We start from the raw sequence: 21,258 nt of genomic DNA, 5'->3' as shown, positions 1-21,258 counted from the left end.
AATGAGTGCTAGACATTACTTCCGTTGTCAGAGCGTGATCAGACCTCAACTATCCCTTTAATTGCTGCAGCATATTTTAAAAATATTTAATTAATCTGAATTTTTTTTTTTTTTTTTTAATCGGGTTGAATGAATGATTCAATGACTCACTCAAAGACTTGGATGAATCAGCTTTTTTGAACAAATCTTTTGAATTAATGCATCAATAAAAATACATTTTTTAACAGTCACTCGTCACCACCTACTGGTGTAATAATGTAATTGATACAATCTTTATTTGAAGCATCAAGGTACTTTCAAAATGTTATTTACATTATTTAGTAGCAGTAGATTTTATTATCCCCTTGGAGAAATTTTGTTGTATTTTGATTGCTACCGTAAACAGTGTTTATCAGAACTATAGACTTTTATTCCAGTACTTCTTTGATCATTTAAGTTATTGCAAGATAGAAATAATGACACTGTGTGGTCAAAAAAACTGTTTGTGAAGCTGTTTTATACCTATACATGACTATACATGTCTTTCTGGATTAGCAGCATTGCCCACGCAGATCTGAATGTTCAATGTACTTGTCAAAGGTTTAATAGATGTTGACAAATCACTGTCATTTAGGAATAAGATCACGAGGATGTTAAAATCGAGATCACGATCTTTTAACAATTAATTGTGTGGCTCTAATTATGCCAAACATTATGATATCAAGACAGCTGTATCACCCTGAAATTTCTGAGTCACATGACTTTCATGCAACATTCAATGCCAATATGCATAGATTTGTAAATTGCGAACAAAAGCAGAGTTAGACGCAGCCTGGATTGTCTCCTGCACAAAGAAATCCTAAATCATTCTGTCGCTGAAATCTTTAACAATAGCCTCTAATCTTCTTAAAAGGATCTATCCAGTGACACTAACCTCATTAGAGCAAGAGTAACTCGACACACAATGCCAGAGCACAAAGATGTTAAACACACCACAAGACTAAGCGACCTTGAATGGCAGCTCTTTACACATTCTGCAGTAGAAGAAAGATGTATGAATGAGATCTTGTGATTTTCTTGATCAAACAATAATGTTCCACTTTTCATTGCAGTCCAAGGGCTTAAAGTATTCTGCTTGTCAAAATGAAAGAACTGCCATTATAAAGAGATTCATGATGGTCCAATGCCCACCCCAACAACACTGGGTTACAACAGCTGTTTTTGCTAAAGGAGAAGGCTAAATCATTTTTTTTTTATTTCAGAAAAACAATGTGCTGCACATGCTGCGGATTATGCAAAGTTTTCTACAAAAATTACAGCCCATCACTGCAAGTTACCACCCTCATTCTGTACCGTGAGAGAGAGAGAACGCTTCAATTTATCAGACCACATGCCCTAAACTGACTACACCGCATCCCAATTCATAATATCCATCCTAAACAGTCAGCCAGAGAAGGATTAGTGTGTCTCAAACCTATGCCAAAAGATTCCGGGATGATGAACTGCTTTCAGTGGATTTTCAAAAGTGCACTTCAGGCTAATATTGTTCACAACCCCTTGGAGTTTGCAGCATTTTTCTTTCAACTCTTTTAACTGTGATGAATGTGAGGCTGAAGCTGCAACAGTTTTAGTAAGGATAAAATATAAATTGCAACCATATTGGTTATACAATATTTAAGTCCTCTATTTATTTATTTATGTATCGGTATTGATATTGGATAATAGACAATGAATTGTGGATGCTCATTTCCACCAATTTTTAAAATGTGTGATTACTCACAGTATCATTATTTCTGTCTTACAATAATTTAAATTATCACAGAAGTACAGTGATTAGTATGGTGGCCCAGTAGTGCACAACACAACAAAATAAAAAGGCAAACATAAGTTCACAACACAACGGAATTGAGCCACAACACAACGGAATAAAGCCACAACACAACGGAAATGCTCCCGACCACTTGGGGCTCTCAGAGCTTGGTAATATAACTATTCCTTGCCACTGTTCTATAAAGTCGACAGTTTTACCATGATTAGTTTTAAGTATGTAAGCATTGTATATCGACATGAAATATTAATTAAAAATCAACTACGTTCACAATAGTTTCATATTTGTACTTGTGAATGATTTGACGCGATACAGCGCATGATGAAGGGAACATCCACCAATTTCACTAAGTGGTTAAAACGTATCATTTGTATTCATTAAAATTACTTTTAACATTTAAAAACAGACATGTTCAAATTCCAAAGCTTGTTAGTTCCTGTGGGTAAGACTGACAAGCTTTGGAATTTGAATATGTCTGGTTTTAAATGTTAAAAGTAATTTTAATGAATACAAATTATACGTTTTAACCACTTGGTGGAATTGGCAGACGTTCCCTTCACCACAGTGGTAGAGCGTCAAATCATTCACAAGTATAAATATGAAGCTATTTTGCACGTAGGTGATTTTTAATTAATATTTCATGTCGATATACGGTGGTTACATACTGTTTAAACTAATCGTGGTATTGATATTACTGCCGACTCTATAGAACATTGGCAAGGAAAACTAACTTTACCAAGCTCTGAGAGCCCCCTAGTGGTCGGGAGCATTTCCGTTGTGTTGTGGCTTTATTTCGTTGTGTTGTGGCTTTATTCCATTGTGTTGTGGCTTGATTTCGTTGTGTTGTGAACTTATGTTTGCCTTTTTAAATTTCGTTGTGTTGTGCACTACTGGGCCACCATAGATTAGAGCTGCATGATTAATTGCAATTGACACGCACGAAATCACGTTTTATGAACCTACAAAGACATTTATTAAAATATTTTTACTCCGAACTCACTACATAACATCATCCTTCTTAGAGATGAGGCTTTTCACACAGAATAAGGCACACAACATATTTATTTCATAGTAATCTATACAGTGATAAAGGCTATGCTGATTGCAAAAGGCTAATGCGTTATAAATATACTTTATTATCGTAAAAAAAACTGAGAAGGCTTGAAGAACTCAGATAAACCATATATTGTCGTAGTCATGTGTTTATTAGTCATGTTTAATCAATCAAAGCATTTCAATCTTCTGATTATTCAGCTACAGCGAAATTATGATGCCCATTGGGATTTTCTGGAAAGACGTGCGTTATATCAACTTCCTTCTGCGGGGCATATTTGGAGTTTCTGCGCGAGAGCGCCCTCTGGCTTTCAGATGGAGCAGCATTTATTACTGATCACAGAGCCGTGCTTCACTGACAAGCTGCGCATTAAAAAAAAAAAAAAAAATTGCAGCCTTTGCCAAATCGTGTGTGGTTTAATTTCGATTAAACGTCCTAACCGTGATACGTTTATAGTTCAGATATAAACACTGATGTCTATGGAAGTGATCCAAATAGAAGAAATCACCTTTTGCAAAGTAACTTGATGCTTCAAATAAAGATTGTATCAATTACATTGTTACAGTAGGTGGCGAAAGTGTGATTGTATTGGTCATTAAATCATTCATTCATTAATTTATTCATTCATTCATTATTAAGTGAATTATATTCATTATATTCATTCAAGTGATTAAGAGTGAAACATTAAATTCATTCATTCAAACCAATTTTTTTTAAAATAATTAATTCAAATTAAATATTTTTAAATAGACATTTTGTCAGAATTTCTATAACATTTTCTCAGAATTGTGGGAGAATCATGATTTCTATTTTAAACAACTCTACTGTGCACTGATCAATTGTTTAAATCTGTACATAATATAAAGCGATTGTGTTTCTTTAAAAGATTTTTGGCTCAACTAGCCCTTCAAATTAATTAAATTTACAAGCACTAAAACATTGAGGAAAAAATAAATATTGCTTATCATGGTGGTAGTGTGACCCAATTAATAGTTCGTATTTTCAGTACTGCAAGTAAGTGAATGCGAAAAAGTCCTAATTTCTTCACCAGTCCCTTTTCGCCTCAGTGCAACTGGGAGCGCTGACAAGCTCCTTAGTGTGTAGGAAGTTAAAGACTTCATCCACTTACAGAGCAACCCCCCTCCCCCTCCCCCATTTAGCCAGGTCATTTGTTCCCCCCTTCTCTTTCCTCTGGCCTTCGAGTGGCCTTTTTTCTCAGCAGATCTGAGTAGAGCACCTTCCAACCTCTCGCAAAGCTACAAGTAGACTTCACCGCTGGCATTTAACACATGATCTCTCCAACCTCCGTTTGGAAGCACTGCGGCAACTTGAGGCATTCAACAGTTTTCTCTCATTTATTCATTCCTTCCCTCATTTATCGGTCTCTGTTTGTTTATCCCCCTCTGTTCTGCCCTCTAGCTTTCTCTCTGCTCACATTGAGAGGTGAAATGAGGCATGCTGGAAATTTGCTGGCTGACAATGGAGGACAGCTGCTCTCACTGCTCAAGCCTTTCATGAGCTGAATTAGCAGTGCGAGCTCACCGCGCTCCCTTCCCCCACCCTCGCTGCTGGCTTTAACACCCATCCAGACATACTCACAGTCGCCATGTACAAAGCTGAGGGAAACGCACCACGAAAGGGCTTTGTTTCCCAAATCTGCCATTGCTTTAATTGCTGATATTTTGCCACCTTGTATTTTTTTTAATCAATTCCCTCGCGCATGCTGCATCATAAGCCAAAATTATTTCACGATATGAGAAATTTTATTTCACAATGTAGTTATTTTTATTTTATTTTACTTTCCTATTTTTGTTACTAAAAATAAGATCAATGCAGCAAATTACAAACAATAGGACAAATTCAATATAATAAAAATATAAATTAAACTAATTACATTTTTCAGGTACAATAGGTTTATTTAACGTAGTTAGAAATAGAACAGAAATGGAATAATCAAATGTAAAAATAAAATACTGCATATAGTCTTCACTGTATAAATTAAAAACAAAAAATGTATTCTTATTAAAGCTGCAAAAGTTATTTTCTTTTTTTGTTGGATTTGACAGGTCAAATCAGGTTTATTAGGCTGCTGTCACTTTAAGAGTGAATGCATAGATCCATTATACTGATACACATCTGGTTTTACACCCATCTGTTTACCTTCACTTGAGACATGACTGACTGTATTTACATTTTGACATAACTGTGTGTGTATTCGACCATTCAAGTGCAATAAGATAAATAAAAAGAAATAAATTCACGCATCAAGCATGTCCCAAATTCGCAAGTCAGCAAGAGCACACAGCGCAAGTTCTTTTTCATGACTAATTGTGCTATTTTTAACAATTTTAAATATTTTTTAATATTTACATGTATATTTCTACACACCATGATAAACACAATATAGCAAAATCTAGACATTTTATATCATTGCCACGTTATATACCATCATACCACCCAGCCCTAGCAAAAATCATTTTAAAAATTTAAATTTAAATTAAAAATTTAAATTGGATATATATATATAATATATATATATATATATATATATATATATATATATATATATATATATATATATATATATATATATATATATATATATATATATATATATATATATATATATATATATATATATATATATATATATAATATATATATAATATATATATATTATATTATATATAATTTATATATATATTATATTATATATATTATATATATTATATTATATATATTATATATATTATATTATATTATTATATATATTATATTATATTATATTATATTATATTATATTATATTATATTATATTATATTATATTATATTATATTATATTATATTATATTATATTATATTATATTATATTATATTATATTATATTATATTATATTATATATATATATATATATATATATATATATATATAAATCCATAGTGTTGCACTATCCAACACTACTACAACACTTAAAATTAGAGGTCAACCTTAGTTAAAAAACAAACCAAAAGCAAACAAAAAAACTGTACCAAAATCTATTTAAAATACATTCATTTCATACTAAGTATTCTTCAAATCCATTAACATTTTTGACACATCACTTAAGACATACTGATATAAAATTATAATTAAACTTGATTTGGAGTATTTCTTTACTGCACAATGTACATTTCTTAATATTATACCTAAAAAGCATTTTAATATATCACTATTAATAAGGATTGTATTATCTTTGTATAATTTCAGTCTTTAAATGCAAGATATTTAAAGTGTACCTGTAAGTGTAAGTACACTTGCAATAGTTCCACTTTAGCGCAATCAAATATACAGTCAAATATAAGTATAACCAAATATAAGTATATTGGCCTACAGGAATTCATTACATTAAATACCAATGCTCAATTAACTGTCACAATGTAAACTGCAAAAAAAAAAAAAAAAAAAGTGCTCAACCATCTTATTGTACAAATAATTGCATTCTTTCTTCAAATTTTAAATCTTTTAATTGCATAATATCCACTTGACCTAACAGGAAACATTCATGTTAACAATTACCGGGAAGCAAAAATCTTTTTTGTACCGACGTTTCCAAGAAGATTGCGCACTATGGAAATCTGGGGAGTATACAGGATTTAGAGTATTTGGGTCATCAATGCAACATTTTCTCTTATGCGATCTGAAATTATGGTTACCTACCTAATCTACCACAGATTTATTTTGTCACAGCACGCCACTGAAAAGACAAAAAGGCTTAACGGGGCTTTAAAACCATCTCCAGAAGACACAGGGTAGGCACTTTATAGTGACTTGAATTTCAATGTTGGCAAATCTACGTAACAAAGCACAACAGTAGCAAACGTAATCCTGAAATGAATATGACAATCCGCATTTGTTCTTTTAGTCGAACCGCACTGTACTTGCAAGAAATTACATCATTAAGTTTAACACTGTGGAAGCCACCACTGTTTCCACAGATAAAAGGCCAATGTAAAAGTTACAAACAAACACTGGTATCGCTTATCTGCTTAAGATCTGAAACTGGATTTGAAGCTTTAATTGGAATTTCCTTCCCAATTTTAATGATCCCCAGAAGCACAGAAGCTGTTCTGTTCTGATTAAAAGCTTGTATACAAGCAGCTAATTGACCTTCTTCCAACCCTTCCCCCATATCAAGTTTAGGCCAGTGGGTTCGAGGGGTCTGAGCTTTTTCCCTATCCTCCCCCCAAATACATCTTTGGCTCTTGGGATTAACAGTCAAACCAGCCCTAAACTTCCCTCTATTTAAAGAGTGGAACAACAGGGGGGGGGGGATCAAGCCAAACAAATTTGTAGTGTAATAAGGTTAGCATAATACTGTAAATATTGTTTGAATATATGTTAACACAAATTCAATTAACCTTTTAAAAAGATTTTTTTTTAAATGCAAGCACCATGACGATTATCTTATTTAGGTACTGCAAGTCGTCTCTACCTTCTGATCAAAACATTCAAATCAAAAAGCACACACAATGCCAAAAACAGGATGCGAAGCAGACATACACAGTATTACCCATGTTATCAATACATCAATAACACAATTTGCATTAGCTGCTAAATGGTTGAAGTACACAAACGGGCCATCCGTGCTTACCTTTTCATTTTTCATCTTCTTCAAAGCTCTGCATTCCCCGTCAAGCTCCTCTGGCTCTGATTTAATAGCTAACGGAGAAACAATTCCAACAGTTTCCAGAGCATTATTCCCAAGTTGCTCTGTCACAGCCATGTCTGCATTCTGCGTATTGTCAAAGGGCGTGTTGCGTGCGCTTCCAAACGCCTGAACGTTTGCAACTATCTCCTTTTCAATTGCCACGACTGCAACTGGTCCACTTTCACTTTTTTCTTTCTTGTTTTTCCCACTCGATACTTCCTTTTCCTTTTTGCTATTCGTCACACCGCGTGAGGCCTTGGCGCCTTTCTCGACACCTTTGCCCGTAGCGGAGTTGCCACCTCCCGAACTACCTGTCGCACCAGTAACCTCCCCTTGGGTCCGTCCCTGATGGTCCTTTTTTGCTCCATCTGCAGCTGGAGACTTGCTGCTATTGTCTTTAGAATTTTTGTTGCGTTTCGATTTCGATTTGCTCTCTTTGCCCTGAGGGGCACTCACGGGGCTAACGAACTTGATATTGTCTGGCAGAGCCGCTACTGCGCTAGGTGGAGCTGCCATTCCTCCTCCGTCCTTGGTGCCAGACATCTCAAGTTTGTCCTTCTCTAAGTCAGCGTCAAGGTCGATAATCAGATTTCCAACCCCGATATCCCACTCATCACCGCTGTCGTAAGTGTCCACCGCATTCGAGTCCACACCTTTCCCGCCTGCAGTGCCACCACTTAGGGACATTTTAGTGCCAGCGGCCCAGGTTTGTCACAGTAACGTCTGATTTCTCAGACTGCCAGGGTGTGGGGAGAAGGAGAACAGTAGCCTCAACGTATTGACGTCAACTTCCCAGTCACCCACATTTTGCCCTAGAGGAGACACATACAAAGAAGGATTATCTGTCTTGAAATTGTACTCTGAAAAGGAAACAGTAAGGGATGAATATGCAGCGCTAAACAAGGACTTGGCTTACCACACAAGAGCAAATACAAGAAATGCAAACAATAACTTTCAAGTTAGTCAGCCAACAATTTTCCTGAACATTCTTAACATTATATATAAAGTGAATACAAGGAAAAGCATGAGTGTAACATTGTCCCAACCAGAAGCAATCAGTGTTTTTCATGTTAATTTGAGAAACTCAACAGAACTTTGAGTATTATTTTGTTGTAAAGATTTTTATCTTATCACATTCAATTCAAATTTCAGTAGCACTCTATTTTACAGTTCTGTTATGCATGTACATACTAAGTACTAAGTAATAGTAATAGTGGTACTACCTAATAGTAATAAGTGAGTAATAACTAGATAATAATGGAACCCAACCTTAACCCATGTTAAGTCCATCCATGTAGTTACCTTATATTACTCAGTACTTTCTTGGGCTAGTACATTGTAAGTGCATGTACTGTAAAATTAAGTGCAACCAACATTTCGTAATTTTTTGCTACTGTGGCATTTGGCATTTCAGCAATGTAAAATGATAAAGGAAAAGCTTGAATAAGGGTTTAGAAAGATATTTTCTTTACCGGTTGGTACTACTATTCGTCCAAATACAAATGTGCAGAGTGCTTTTAGTAAAGGCACATAAAAAGTTATAAACTACAAACCTTGCAAACAACAAAATGGATGTTGATTTGGTGATTGCGATGATGGTTAACTTTTTTTCACAACTAGGGCTGGGCGATATATCACATGCGACTGTCACGCGTATTTTGCCAGTAAAGCCGGTTCCCTGATTACCACTAAATCGCCATCACCTGCTTTCAAATGGAGCGGCATTTAATATACAGAGCTGTAGTTCACTGATAAGCTACGCAATATCGCGTTCATTATCGCAGATGAATCGCCTTCGATAATGAACGCGATATTGCGTAGCTTATCAGTGAACTAAGGCTCTGTATATTAAATGCCAAAACACAATAATAAACTTTAAAAAATTTTATTCATTAGTCTAGTGAAAGAGACTGACATAATGGCCAGGGCAATTAATCATTCATTCAATTATCATTAATTAATATTTGGCCATTTAAAGGCCCTGTTTACACCTGGTATTAAGATTTAGTTTTAGTCAAGGAAGGCATTTCCATTTACTTAGTGTTTTAATCCATCTCTTTTGTCCACTTTTGACCACTTCTTCAAGGGGAGGGTAAATGTATGTTTTTTTTTTTCAGATCTTTCAAGCTAATGGACGAAATGAGCTTAAGGAATTTACATATGAACGCGTTCGGAGATGACGGAAAAACATACAGAGAGCAGCAGCTTTTGTTTCCGCCAGACCACGGCGAACGCTTATAAATCAGGAACGGTGGGAGAAGATTGTGCTTGGTACATTTTTCATCTTCAAACCAAACTTGGGTTTTCAGCCGACAAAGTTTAAATTCCGTCTGGCTAGCGCACTTCCCATAATGCTTACGTATTAAGTCAGTGGGCGGAGAGAAGGTGGTCTTTTGTGGCTGTTCGAAAGCATTTGACAACATGAGCATCTACACTACAAAAGCAATCCGGTCTAATGCATTTTTGACTACCTCTGGAAGTCGTTGAAAGTGGACTTGTTCAAAACATTTTAGACCCCGTTTACACCTGTATTTGGCGTCGTCCACTCACTGTGATCGGATTTACCTAAATCCATTTTAATACCAGGTGTAAACAGTGCCTAAGATTACTGGGTAAAATTTCCTTCTTTTGCCAGTTTCAAAATCTGCCAACAGTCATGAAAACAGATAATAAACAGTTTATGTTGTCTCATTACTTTGACTTAAATATTATTGTGTATATATATTAGCATTATACTGGCATTGTATACATATATATCTGATATCTTCACTGGCCATTGAAAAACCCATTATCACTTGACCACTATACTTCAATTGTTAAACATCTATATCTTGCAAACAAGATGATACAAATTAAAATGTTACACTCTAAACAATGAGCAAAGTTTAGATAAAAAAGTAACATTTTTGCAAAGACATTCACTTCTAAACAGAAAACTGATCTGTGAAATTGTGAGCATTTTGACCTATATTACTTGCCAAAGTATCGGTTAAGTACACGTGTCTGCTGATATTGGGCTACATTCAAAGCCTGATGTCTGTAGACTAATTAAGGGAGCCATTCTTCTACACAGGTCATCTCTGCTTAGTGAGGGTACGGCCAAATAAGCTAACGCAAGTCAAAGGAGCATGCACTTCGACCTTTGACAGTGTAAATAATTAACACTCAAGTCTGCAGCATTTGTCCTGCAATGCCAAGGGACTCAGAGCTGCAAACAAGGGCTGGAAAGTAACTTAAAAATGACCAGAGTGTTCTAATAAAAAGAAACCCCTCACGTTAGATCTGTAAGCATCTGATTAACTCATGTCACTCTATCCATATCTGAAATGCTTCGCCAAGCTTAACAGCAGATCAGTTCAGTGAGCGGAGGGCTTTGTTCAATAAGCTGGAGCTTATACCAGCCTTTCATTTACTTCCATATAGGTTTTCACAAGTCTCTGATCATCACAAAAGCCAAATAGTGGCATTGGATGCAAGCGATATCATTTCAGACACAGTAATTCCACCAAACAAGCATCTCCTACAAATCGATTGTGCTTCTAGCATCAATGCCTAATACCTTGCTATTAGGGATGAGTAGATCAATTTTGAAATAGATACTTTATTTCAATGCCCAATCCTCAAATAAAAATATATATATGCTAAGTGTTTATTTTATGTATGTATGCATGTATATTTACAGTGTATGTGTGTGTGCGTATATAAAATGGAGATGCTTATAAGTTTGTTTACAAGAAAACTTGATAGATAATTTATAACAGGAAAGTAAAATAAGTTATCTAATTTTTGGTTTACATAATAATCAAAGAATAATTAAAGGCACAGTATGTAAGTTTCACCCCTAGAGATCGCATTTTCAAAACAAAAACAAAGACGTAGCTTGATGACGCTGTGAATGAGCAAGGAATCATGGGAGTTATCTTCTCCTCCACATCAAATGGAAAACAATCCAACAAGAAAATCAAGTTCATGAATGACCTAAAGTTTTATTAACATTACTGTGGTGTGAAGCAGGGCAGGCTGAGAGCCTAGGACATTTTACCTTGCTGTTTTTATTATGCTTATATGCATCTTTCTGATTATGCTATGTTAGCCACTTGACAAAATAGTAGGGCTGTCAAATGTACCAGGTTGATGCTGATATTTTAAAAATGTGAGAAACCATTTCCCCCTAGCATTTTGACAGATTCTTAAACACCTCTGATTGGCCATTGTGTTCACACGCTCAACAAGTATGTCGGTGATTGGCTACAATGATCAATGCTTCAAAAACATTTTGTAAATAGACATCTGTGACACTCTTCAAAGAGCGCTTACACAGATACACACGGGAGCATTTGAAAGCAGGCGTCTCTCAGCAGATCCCTAATATATCCACTGATAGATGAATCTGCTGAGAGAGACCTGATTTCAAACACTCCAGTGTGTATCTGTGTAAGCGCTAGGTGAAGAGTGTCAAAGATGTTTATTTACAACATGTTTTTGAAGCGTTGATCATTGTAGCCCTTCACAGACATATCTGTTGAGCGTGTGAACACAATGGCCAATCAGAGGTGTTTAAGAATCCACTCAACAGCACTCAAAATGCTAGTTGCTCACCTGTCTAATAGGGGTGTAACTGTACACGTATTCGAACCGTTTCAGTACAAGGCTTTCAGTTCAGTGCACGTGTGTACCAAATGCATTACATTACAATATGCAGAGTCTCATCTTTCAAATTCTGTCCAAGAAATTCAAACAGAAAGTGCCTTTTTGTCGCGGTTTGATTTGCCGTGATAGACCTCAGTATAGGCGCCTCAGTTCAACCGGCAGCGCGAGCGCGGCGCACAAGTGAACGCGATCATCTCTTAACGCTGTCAAACTTAAATGAACATCTGAATGAACGTTAAAAGATACAGTACAACTTACTAAAACGTATAATATCTTGTGTTATCGCTTAGTGTTTCAACGGCGGAAAGTCAGATTGTAAACAATATGTCATGTAGCATTTACCTCAGAAAAGCCAATCACTGCCCAAAGCTTGTTAGTTCGCCAGATAAATGAACTCTTTCGCTTAAAATATGCACTGCATTAGCCCATATATTAATTATATTTTACTGAACCTATTATTAGTGATGTCTTGATTATTTAATGTAGGCCTATGTTTAAATAAACTGTCATGAAAATGACAGCCACTGTGTATAAGTGATTATATTTCAACAATGAATTGGAGTAAAACTTATAATTAGATTTAGAAGCTTGCAGCTTAGTGTTTATTATATTTAAAAATAAAAAGTGATTCAATTTAGGCTAATAGTTTGGGCTCAGTTGTTAACCTTTAGCATAATTTTCAAGTAACGGCTCCCTACATAGTTTATGGCATCAGCAAAGATCTTTTTTTATCCTTATGAAACTTTTATAAATTTATTTGAATATATTTAAAGACAAAAACACAATTTGTTCAGTAAACCACCATTTAAAAATAATGTAGTTAATAATTAGTTTTCTCCCCACCTGCTGTACCGAATCCATACCGAACCGTGAGTTGTGTGTACCGTTACACCCCTACTGTCTAATAAAACCAAGCGGCAACCTCCCCCTTTCTCTCGTGAAGCCAATACGGAAGTAACTTAAACTGCGATTCATCGACTGGCCGCTAGGGACAGGCTCCAAAAGAGAGCAGAATCTCATAGAGTCCTATGTTTAATTGGCCAAGTTTATAGCAGAAAAAAACATGTTTACAAGTTGGTTCAAATTGTGGTTTTGGTCTATGCTGCTAATTTTGCCCTTCATGACAACTCTGAGGGGGGTGAATTTTTTTATAACTTATCCGTTTAAATTATATTAAGCCTTAAAGTTCTGCATAATTAAGGGCATGGTCACTTGAGTGACAGGTAGATTGCTGCTGTCTGTGAGCCGTCATGTTACCTCAGCTGCTGCTGAATTTGGCATCTCAGCCGTTTTTGTGCTTTTTTTCTCGATTATTTTATACAATTATAAAATATGGCTTGCTGCATAATATTCGAGACTGATGTGTGTCTGTGTGCATGCATGGGGAAGAGACACAGAACACACATTGTTGGATCGTGGCATTGGCTGAAAGTTTTGATTGCGAGATTAACTACAATGACAATACCAGGAGGATATACAACTCTGACAGCACTGCTTGGATATTATAACTAAAACTGCTGCACTATTTTGAAAAAAATATACTTTGGACACAGGCTCATTTGTTTGTTAGATACGATCGCTGCTCAGATTGCATCCTTTCTTGAAGAACGATGACAGAGAGCAGATCATTCAGAAGAAATGTGAAATGTTTTGTTTTGTTTTGCAATGGACATTTATATTTTACCCAAGTGCCACAGATTGGATTCATCTCGCGATCTCTATTATAAGGTATGAAGTCCCATTTGATGTTCCATGTTGTTATTTGCACACCCAACACTACTGGTGTTGGAGCATATCTTAAAAAAAGACCGTAAATTGACAGTAAACCTTTAGAACTTTCTGATGTTAAAACTTATCTTTATTAATAATTTAGATAGTATCTAGATAGATAGCTCATTTGCTTGCTAACGTGGTCACGTTGAGCTAGGCGGGCGTGGTTTCAGCAACCAATCACATCAGCTCAAACCACCTCCCCGCCTCTTTGCCCATTTTCAGTTATCCGGGAGTGACGTTCGGTGACGCGCAGCGAAGATGGCCGCGGCCTCATTTAGGCGTCAAAACTGCTGTTCAGAACTCTATGGGTGACGTCACGGACGCTACGTCCATATTTTTTTACAGTCTATGAATAAAACACATAATATATAGAAGGGTCAGTGGTGTTTCCATGGTTAAGGAAGTAAAAGTGGAAATCAAGGGTAGTGCAGAAATTACGTCATTGACACAGCCGTTACACTGGTTAAAATTGCTGATTTCTTTGGATTTAAACATTGTTGGAAACATTTGGGATACTGTAAGTACACAAGTCAGCAAAATATATAAACATTGTTTTTTTTAAATATTTTAATTTAAAAAAATCTTACATATTGTGCCTTTAATACAATGCTAAATGTCTAAAATTAGTAAACAGACATAATGAAATGATTTAAAAAGAAAACCATAGATACCTTATCATACTAAATAATAAAAGCTTCTTGAATTCTTGAATCTAGTGTTACAGAAACTTCCTAAGTCCTTGATTTGAAAAAGTTTTCTTTCCCAAGCGAAATGTCCATGGTTACCAAACAGATAGGATAGGATATTCTAAGTAAGGATGTTTCTGTAATACAGTGATGAAGATAATTGCGTTGACATTTAAATAAAGATTTGTTTTCTACCGCAAATGAGCCATTGGATTCCCTGTAACTATGCCTTGTAAATGACAATAGCCCACCAAGAACAAGACGCAAAACCTCGTATTGATTGCAGGCCCCTCATTGAAGAGCCATCATCGAGCATAATCCCAGATGGTCTTTCTTACATCTAAAGACTGCAGCTGTTCTGCTGGAACAAACAGCCAAAGGGGTCAAAGTTAGTTTGTAACATCTGTAGCTAACCTGTGCACTGCGGTTTCACGTGAAAAGCCTGTTTGATCCCTTTAAAATGTACATCTTATTCAATCCGCTGCTTTTTAAACACTGCATTATCGAATGAGTGTTTTGGGATCATGAATCCCAATATTTTTCAGCCTTTTGAAAATGTACGATATGCATCTTGATATTTATCTGCTGTAAAATGACTAAAAACGGCTAAGAGAGCTACCATATTGAGCAAAGAGCTGTCGTTGCCAAGTAAATTTAAGAGGCTAAATTCAAGATCCAAAATACAGTAAAAATCTAAGGCATGCTTTCCACAGTTTTTCACTAAATGTACAGAAGGAATAATGATATCTGATCATTTCTATTTATGTGCACCAATATAACAATACGAGTAATAGTTATATTTCACTAAAACATTTTAGGCATCTAAAATGCCACAAGGGGACTTTTCTGGTAACAGTAATGAATTGTTAAATCTGTGTTTAGAAACATTATAATAGTTAATTGAAATGGATTCATTGACATAAGCTGTTAAAACACCACATACATACTAATGAAACATGACAAGTTGTCTTTAGGAAACTTAGTGCTAAATGAACAATGTATTAAAATCATCACAATATTCGCAATCTTGACTAATTTTATATTGTCACAAAATAACATTAAATAAAGAAATCAGCCCTATTGACGCCATAATGTAACACAAGGTACACAAAACTCACAGTTCGGTACGTACCTCGGTTTTGGTTCGGTACGGTTTTCGGTACAGCAGGCAGGGAGAAAACTAAACAATTTTTTTTTTTTTTTTTTTTAAACAGTGGTTTACTGAACAAATTATGTTTTTGCAAGCTGCACCTAAGGCAGTTTTTGCATCAACTTCTAAATGTTTTATAATGATTATATAGGCTAATACAGTGCATATATTAAGCGAAAGAGTTCATTTCTCAACTTTGGACACTGAATGGCTTTTCTGAGGTAAATGCTACATGACATTGTTTACAAGCTTTCACTAGGGCTGTCAAACGATTAATCGCGATTAATCGCATACAAAATAAAAGTTTGAGTTTGCCTAATATATGTGGGTGTACTGCGTGTAATTATGATTTATATATAAATACAAACACATTCATGTATATATTTGAGAAATATTTACATTTATATGTATTTATTTATATTTTTATATAATTTATATTATATATAAATAAAAATATTTTGTATATAAATAACATATTTCTCTTAAATATATACATTAAATATATACATTAATTTATGTGTATTTATAAATACATAATTACACACAGTACACCCACATATATTATGCAAACTCAAACTTTTATTTTGTATATGATTAATCGTGATTAATCGTTTGACAGCCCTAGCTTTCACTGATGTCTTTCCGCCGTTGAAACACTGATTGAGCGATTACACGAGATATGACCATTTCAGTAAGTTGTACTGTATCTTTCAACATACCTTCAGATGTTCTTTCATTTTTATTCTGTAACTAGTATTAAAGAGGAAGAGATGATCGCGTTCACTCGCGCAGCCGGTTGAACTGAAGCGCCTGTACAGTGATCGGTCACGCCACATCAAAGCGCGTCAAAACGGCATTTTCTGTTTAAATTTCATGATTTCGTGGACAGAATTTGAAGGATGACACTTTGATTCTAATCCAAAGTAACAAAACGCAAAGCTTATTGCAATTATTGGTGGTTAATTGTGGTTAGGCTAATGTTGCAATGTAATGCTTTGGTACACATGTGCACCGAACCGAAAGCCTGTACCGAAACGGTTCGGTACGAATATGTGTACTCCCCCTACAGAATAGTGGAATTACATGAAATGAGTTTGCTTCACTCAAATAATGAAAGTTCATTGTACTTATTAGAGAAACGTTGTGTGAACTCAAAATTTGATTTTAGTAAAATGAACTTAATGTGATTGAGTTGCAGCATATTTCTAATTTCCAGCATGCCTTGTGTCAGAATGTATAAGGAAAATAAATGTTGAAATTAAGTGTGTTTTTGCACAAGATTAACAGACATAAGTTAATGTTTAATGTTGTGTTATATGTTATGTTAGTTTGTAGGGTTACCATTGTGGTGAAGAGTAGAGTCTGTGGTTAGGTTGAGGATGGGCTGCCAAACTTTTTAAACCACACAAACTGCATGATGTTTGATTATATACATGCAAGTATATAATGACAGTCTCTTTGATAGTTACAACAGCATGTGTTATTTGCTATCTAACATTTAACCAAGATCTGAATGTGATGTTTATGTAAATTAACTGTATGTAATTAGCATTATGATGAGTGGGGCGAGGCTGAGAACTGTGGGAGTGAAGGGATGCTGGTGAAGTGATTGTTAGTGAGAGACACCTCAGCACCACACTGGCCTTGCTCCGCTCCCACAACTCTCGGCCCCACCCCATTAGTCACACAAATTTTAAGTTCTACTAACTTAAAAAAATGATTTAGTCAACATAAATGTTTTGAGGTAACAAGTTTCCTCAAATGTTTTGAGTATTCTGAACTTACTGAGTTTTACAGTGCAGAATAACATTCATCTGCATTAGAAAGATAAAGCACAATCTCAGCAAAGTCCATAACAGACCACTTGTAACAGGCAATAAAGATTGAACGCTGAACTGAATGATGTGCATAGCTTGAGCGGTGACAACAGTTAATTCATAATGAGCGTATGGATCTTTCTAAGCATTCACAAACATTACAGAGCTACAGCAATATCTATCTCTATTCCAGCTGTACGCTCCCACCGGCTCAGACCTATTGATTTCCCTGGACTATCCTAACACAGAATCAGAGAACTTTCAATATCAAAGCTTGTTTGTGGTTGGAGCAGTATGCTATTTGGACTGAAAAAAACATAAAAACAGCTGTCTAGACCAAAGCTGAACAGTTTTTTTTTTTTTTTAGTGTAAAGTATAGAAAGTAAACATCTAGCTCTGGCCTGCAGACAAAACTCAGCTCTATAAACATTGAACAGCTAAAAGAGAAAAAAAAAATCTGTCTGAGATACAGGAAATAGATTCTCCCTCCGGCTGACTGCCAGCTCATCTCCACATGAGTACTCTACAACATTATTACTGATAAAAGCAAATCATATTGAAAGCAGATGATATGTAATGTCACATATTTGTCTGTATTTGGATCTTTACAAAAAATGTAGAACATTAGGGATGTAATGATACCCTCATGTCATGTTTCGATACATATCACGCTAGAATATTATTGCGATACTTCAAGACATATGGTAATAGGTTAACAAAAATTAACTGTTGATTAAAATGTTAAATTTGGTATTACATTGAGGGTGGAAATGAATAGGCTTGGACTTGGTGTTGGTAACCCAATGCACAGGACATTGTTGATACCTGAATAAAAATATTAATGATTCTGAAGCTGAAAATAGAGGAAAATAGAGAAAAATATGAATATTCTTGCACTCTGTCATTGACTACATATATATTTAAAGTAATGTAAGCCACTTGAGTCGTTTCATTCATAAAATTCATTCAAAATAACAAATGAATGAAAACAGAATGAATTGATTAAAACTAAATCCATGAAATGATCCCATGATGGGAACCCCTATATGGTTCTATATATGACAGAACCATTTAAGCTTCTATATAGACCCTTTTCTTCTAAGAGTAAAGCCAGAAGATGATGTGCGACCAATAAAAATGAGCCACATCATCGTGCTACACTGTATTAACCTAATCTGTTACCAAAAGGAGGAAATTGTAAACTAAATATTCTATGTGAAACCAAAGTTCAGACTCATTAAATGATTTTCTGAACACAAAAAGGTCTTCAACTTATCTTGAGGATGTCAGCAGGTGTCTGCTCCCACTCTTCAAAGAACACTTCTTTCAAAGACCAAATAAAGTTTGGGTTTTCTTCTGAAAGCTGATGCATTTCCAATGCTATTAATTATGGTTTCTCTGCTTTGTAAATTTTTATTTGAGGCTACTTGATATGTGCCAATTCTTTAAAAGATACAATAGAGCAAATGCATTTTAGCTCCATTCATACACATACTGAATGGTGCACAATAGGTTCCCCTAGCTAGCACTGTGCGATACCATGAACTGAATAAACCTTTATTATATTAGCATAACAAGGTATTTACATGGCCAAGGTATGTCAAATAATACCACAGTGTTAATATAGTAGCTACGTCTGCAACAATAATGGTACAAAATGGACAGTGTCCAACAGTGTTAGGAAAACATGGGTAATTTAAAGGTGAATATTAGTTACAGAGCTATTAATCCATATCACAAAGCAAACACATTTGGCCTCTACTCAATCAACACTGAAAAACACTGATACAATGATTAAGAATCAGTGGGAAAATCAAACAAGCAGATAAGTTAGAAATATGGCTCTGACATATAGGCCTACCATTTACATTGACGCTTGAAAGAATACCATTTGTCCAAAAACATGGTACTATTATGGTTCACGTCCATAATATAATCATGATTCCGTGTCTAAAAGACATGGTACCTTTTGTTAGTGTGTGGGGGCTGCTGTGAAGACTGTTAAAGGTTGTGGAGTGAGTTCTGTGTTTGATTCACTGCGAATCTGCTGATACTCACACACATCCTTTGACATTCATAACAGACTCGAGCTTTTCCACAGAGAACTGCAACTCCAGCATAAACAAACCACAGCCGTTTTAAGCACTGTCGGTGTGTTTATGGACTAGAAACCCGTTTATTTTCCTCAGCTCCGTTTTAAAAAACGCACATTACTGGTTTAATCGAGTAAGCTGGTACTCGTTGTTCGATTCGCCGCACCTAACGCGCTGCTCGAACGCATTGGTCCGTGTTGCTCTTAAGGAAATTACTCTCTAAGATGGTCAAAGCATGTGTGAGCCATGACAACCGAGCTAAGCTAACGGGCTAAAGCACCTCCAGTCTCCATCTGCACCAATAAAACACCACCCCCTACCCACACACATACACACACACACACACACACACACACAAAAGAAATGCATTAATCCCAGCGTCACTTACCCCACACGCGAACCCCTATCCAGAGAATACTTATGTACATTCCATAGAGGAAGGTGGAAAGGCCTCTGGATTTGCGTACGGAATTCCAAAAATGATCCCAAAGCAGTGCACTTCCCAACACATCCAGCAACTAGAGAAAGGGAAGGCCAGCAGCCATCACACTCCTAAAGATCCCGTTCAGAAATGCAAACACTGCCCTGAAACTGGCATCGCAGGGTCTAAATATCAAAGCTTTCTTCAAATACGTCTTTCTTAAACTCCTAGATGATAAATCCAACATCTCGGCACGTCCATTTTCACGTATATTCATTCATTTTTTTTCCTTGAGTTGAGTCCTAGATCCCTCGCTCCTTTCAGTAAGGGAGATACAATGTAACTAAAGGGCAGGAGGAGGAAGCGCCATGAAATCCAGGAGAATGATCCGGATGGATTGAACCCTAGGCGCGCAGTGCGCGGTAAGACGCGGAAACTGGATCGGTCGTTCTAAAACCAAGCTTTCTTCCTGAAACTTCCAAACACGTGTTTGAATGTGTTTATGAGTCCAACACATTTAAAAAAGGTGTTTTTTTCTGCCTTATTTTCCTCTGATCTCCTGGTCTTTTTTAACTCCTTAACCCTTTATGTTTTGAACTGATTTTTACAAATTCAAACTAAATTTAGTTCAAAGTAAATACATAAAAAAACGATCAATGAATATATAACATCTATTCTAAGATTACATTTTAATATCTATGGAAACAAAACAAGATCACTTTTAGAATTGAATTACTCTGGATGATAAAAAGAACCAGTTTGGTCAAACAATACTTTTTATTGTCATACTGAATAATCAAATCATAATTTAGTTATCCTTCCTGACTTTTCAACATGAAAACTCTTATGAAATGTCATTCCAAGCCCACATGAGCTCTTCTTCCATGAACTTGAGCCTAAAAAATACCATAAAAGAATCATAAAAGTGATCTATTGCAATCCATCTAAAGAAAAAATACAATCTTTTTGTTGTTGTTGTTTTTTGCCAGATTGGCTATATGGTGCAAATATGGTATGAAGATACGTTGCACCAGGTTTAACATCACTAACTATGTTTCCATCCCAAGTTGTGAATTTAAAGGGATAGTTCACCCAAAAATGAAAATTTGATGTTTATC

At 35.5% G+C, this 21,258-nt stretch overlaps 1 protein-coding gene across 3 annotated transcripts in view; it reads right to left on the bottom strand.

Annotated features, from left to right (window-relative positions):
• Nucleotides 1-20,453, bottom strand: part of znf609b (zinc finger protein 609b) — a 62,763-nt gene extending 42,310 nt beyond the window's left edge. For all 3 annotated transcript variants that reach the window (XM_067400071.1, XM_067400070.1, XM_067400072.1), the window contains exons 1-2: nucleotides 20,108-20,453; nucleotides 7,494-8,362 (exon numbers count right to left, since the gene is read on the bottom strand). In XM_067400071.1, the coding sequence (XP_067256172.1) occupies nucleotides 7,494-8,237 (744 nt within the window). In that variant the 5' untranslated portion in view covers nucleotides 8,238-8,362; nucleotides 20,108-20,453. The remainder of the gene's footprint in view (nucleotides 1-7,493; nucleotides 8,363-20,107) is intronic.
• Between the last annotated feature and the right edge of the window lie 805 nt (nucleotides 20,454-21,258).

Source organism: Chanodichthys erythropterus, chromosome 11 (assembly GCF_024489055.1).
Source record: "Chanodichthys erythropterus isolate Z2021 chromosome 11, ASM2448905v1, whole genome shotgun sequence".
In the NCBI taxonomy this organism is placed as follows: Eukaryota; Metazoa; Chordata; class Actinopteri; order Cypriniformes; family Xenocyprididae; genus Chanodichthys; species Chanodichthys erythropterus.
Note: the sequence above shows the minus strand (reverse complement) of the source record. Positions and strands in the feature narration are given on the sequence as shown.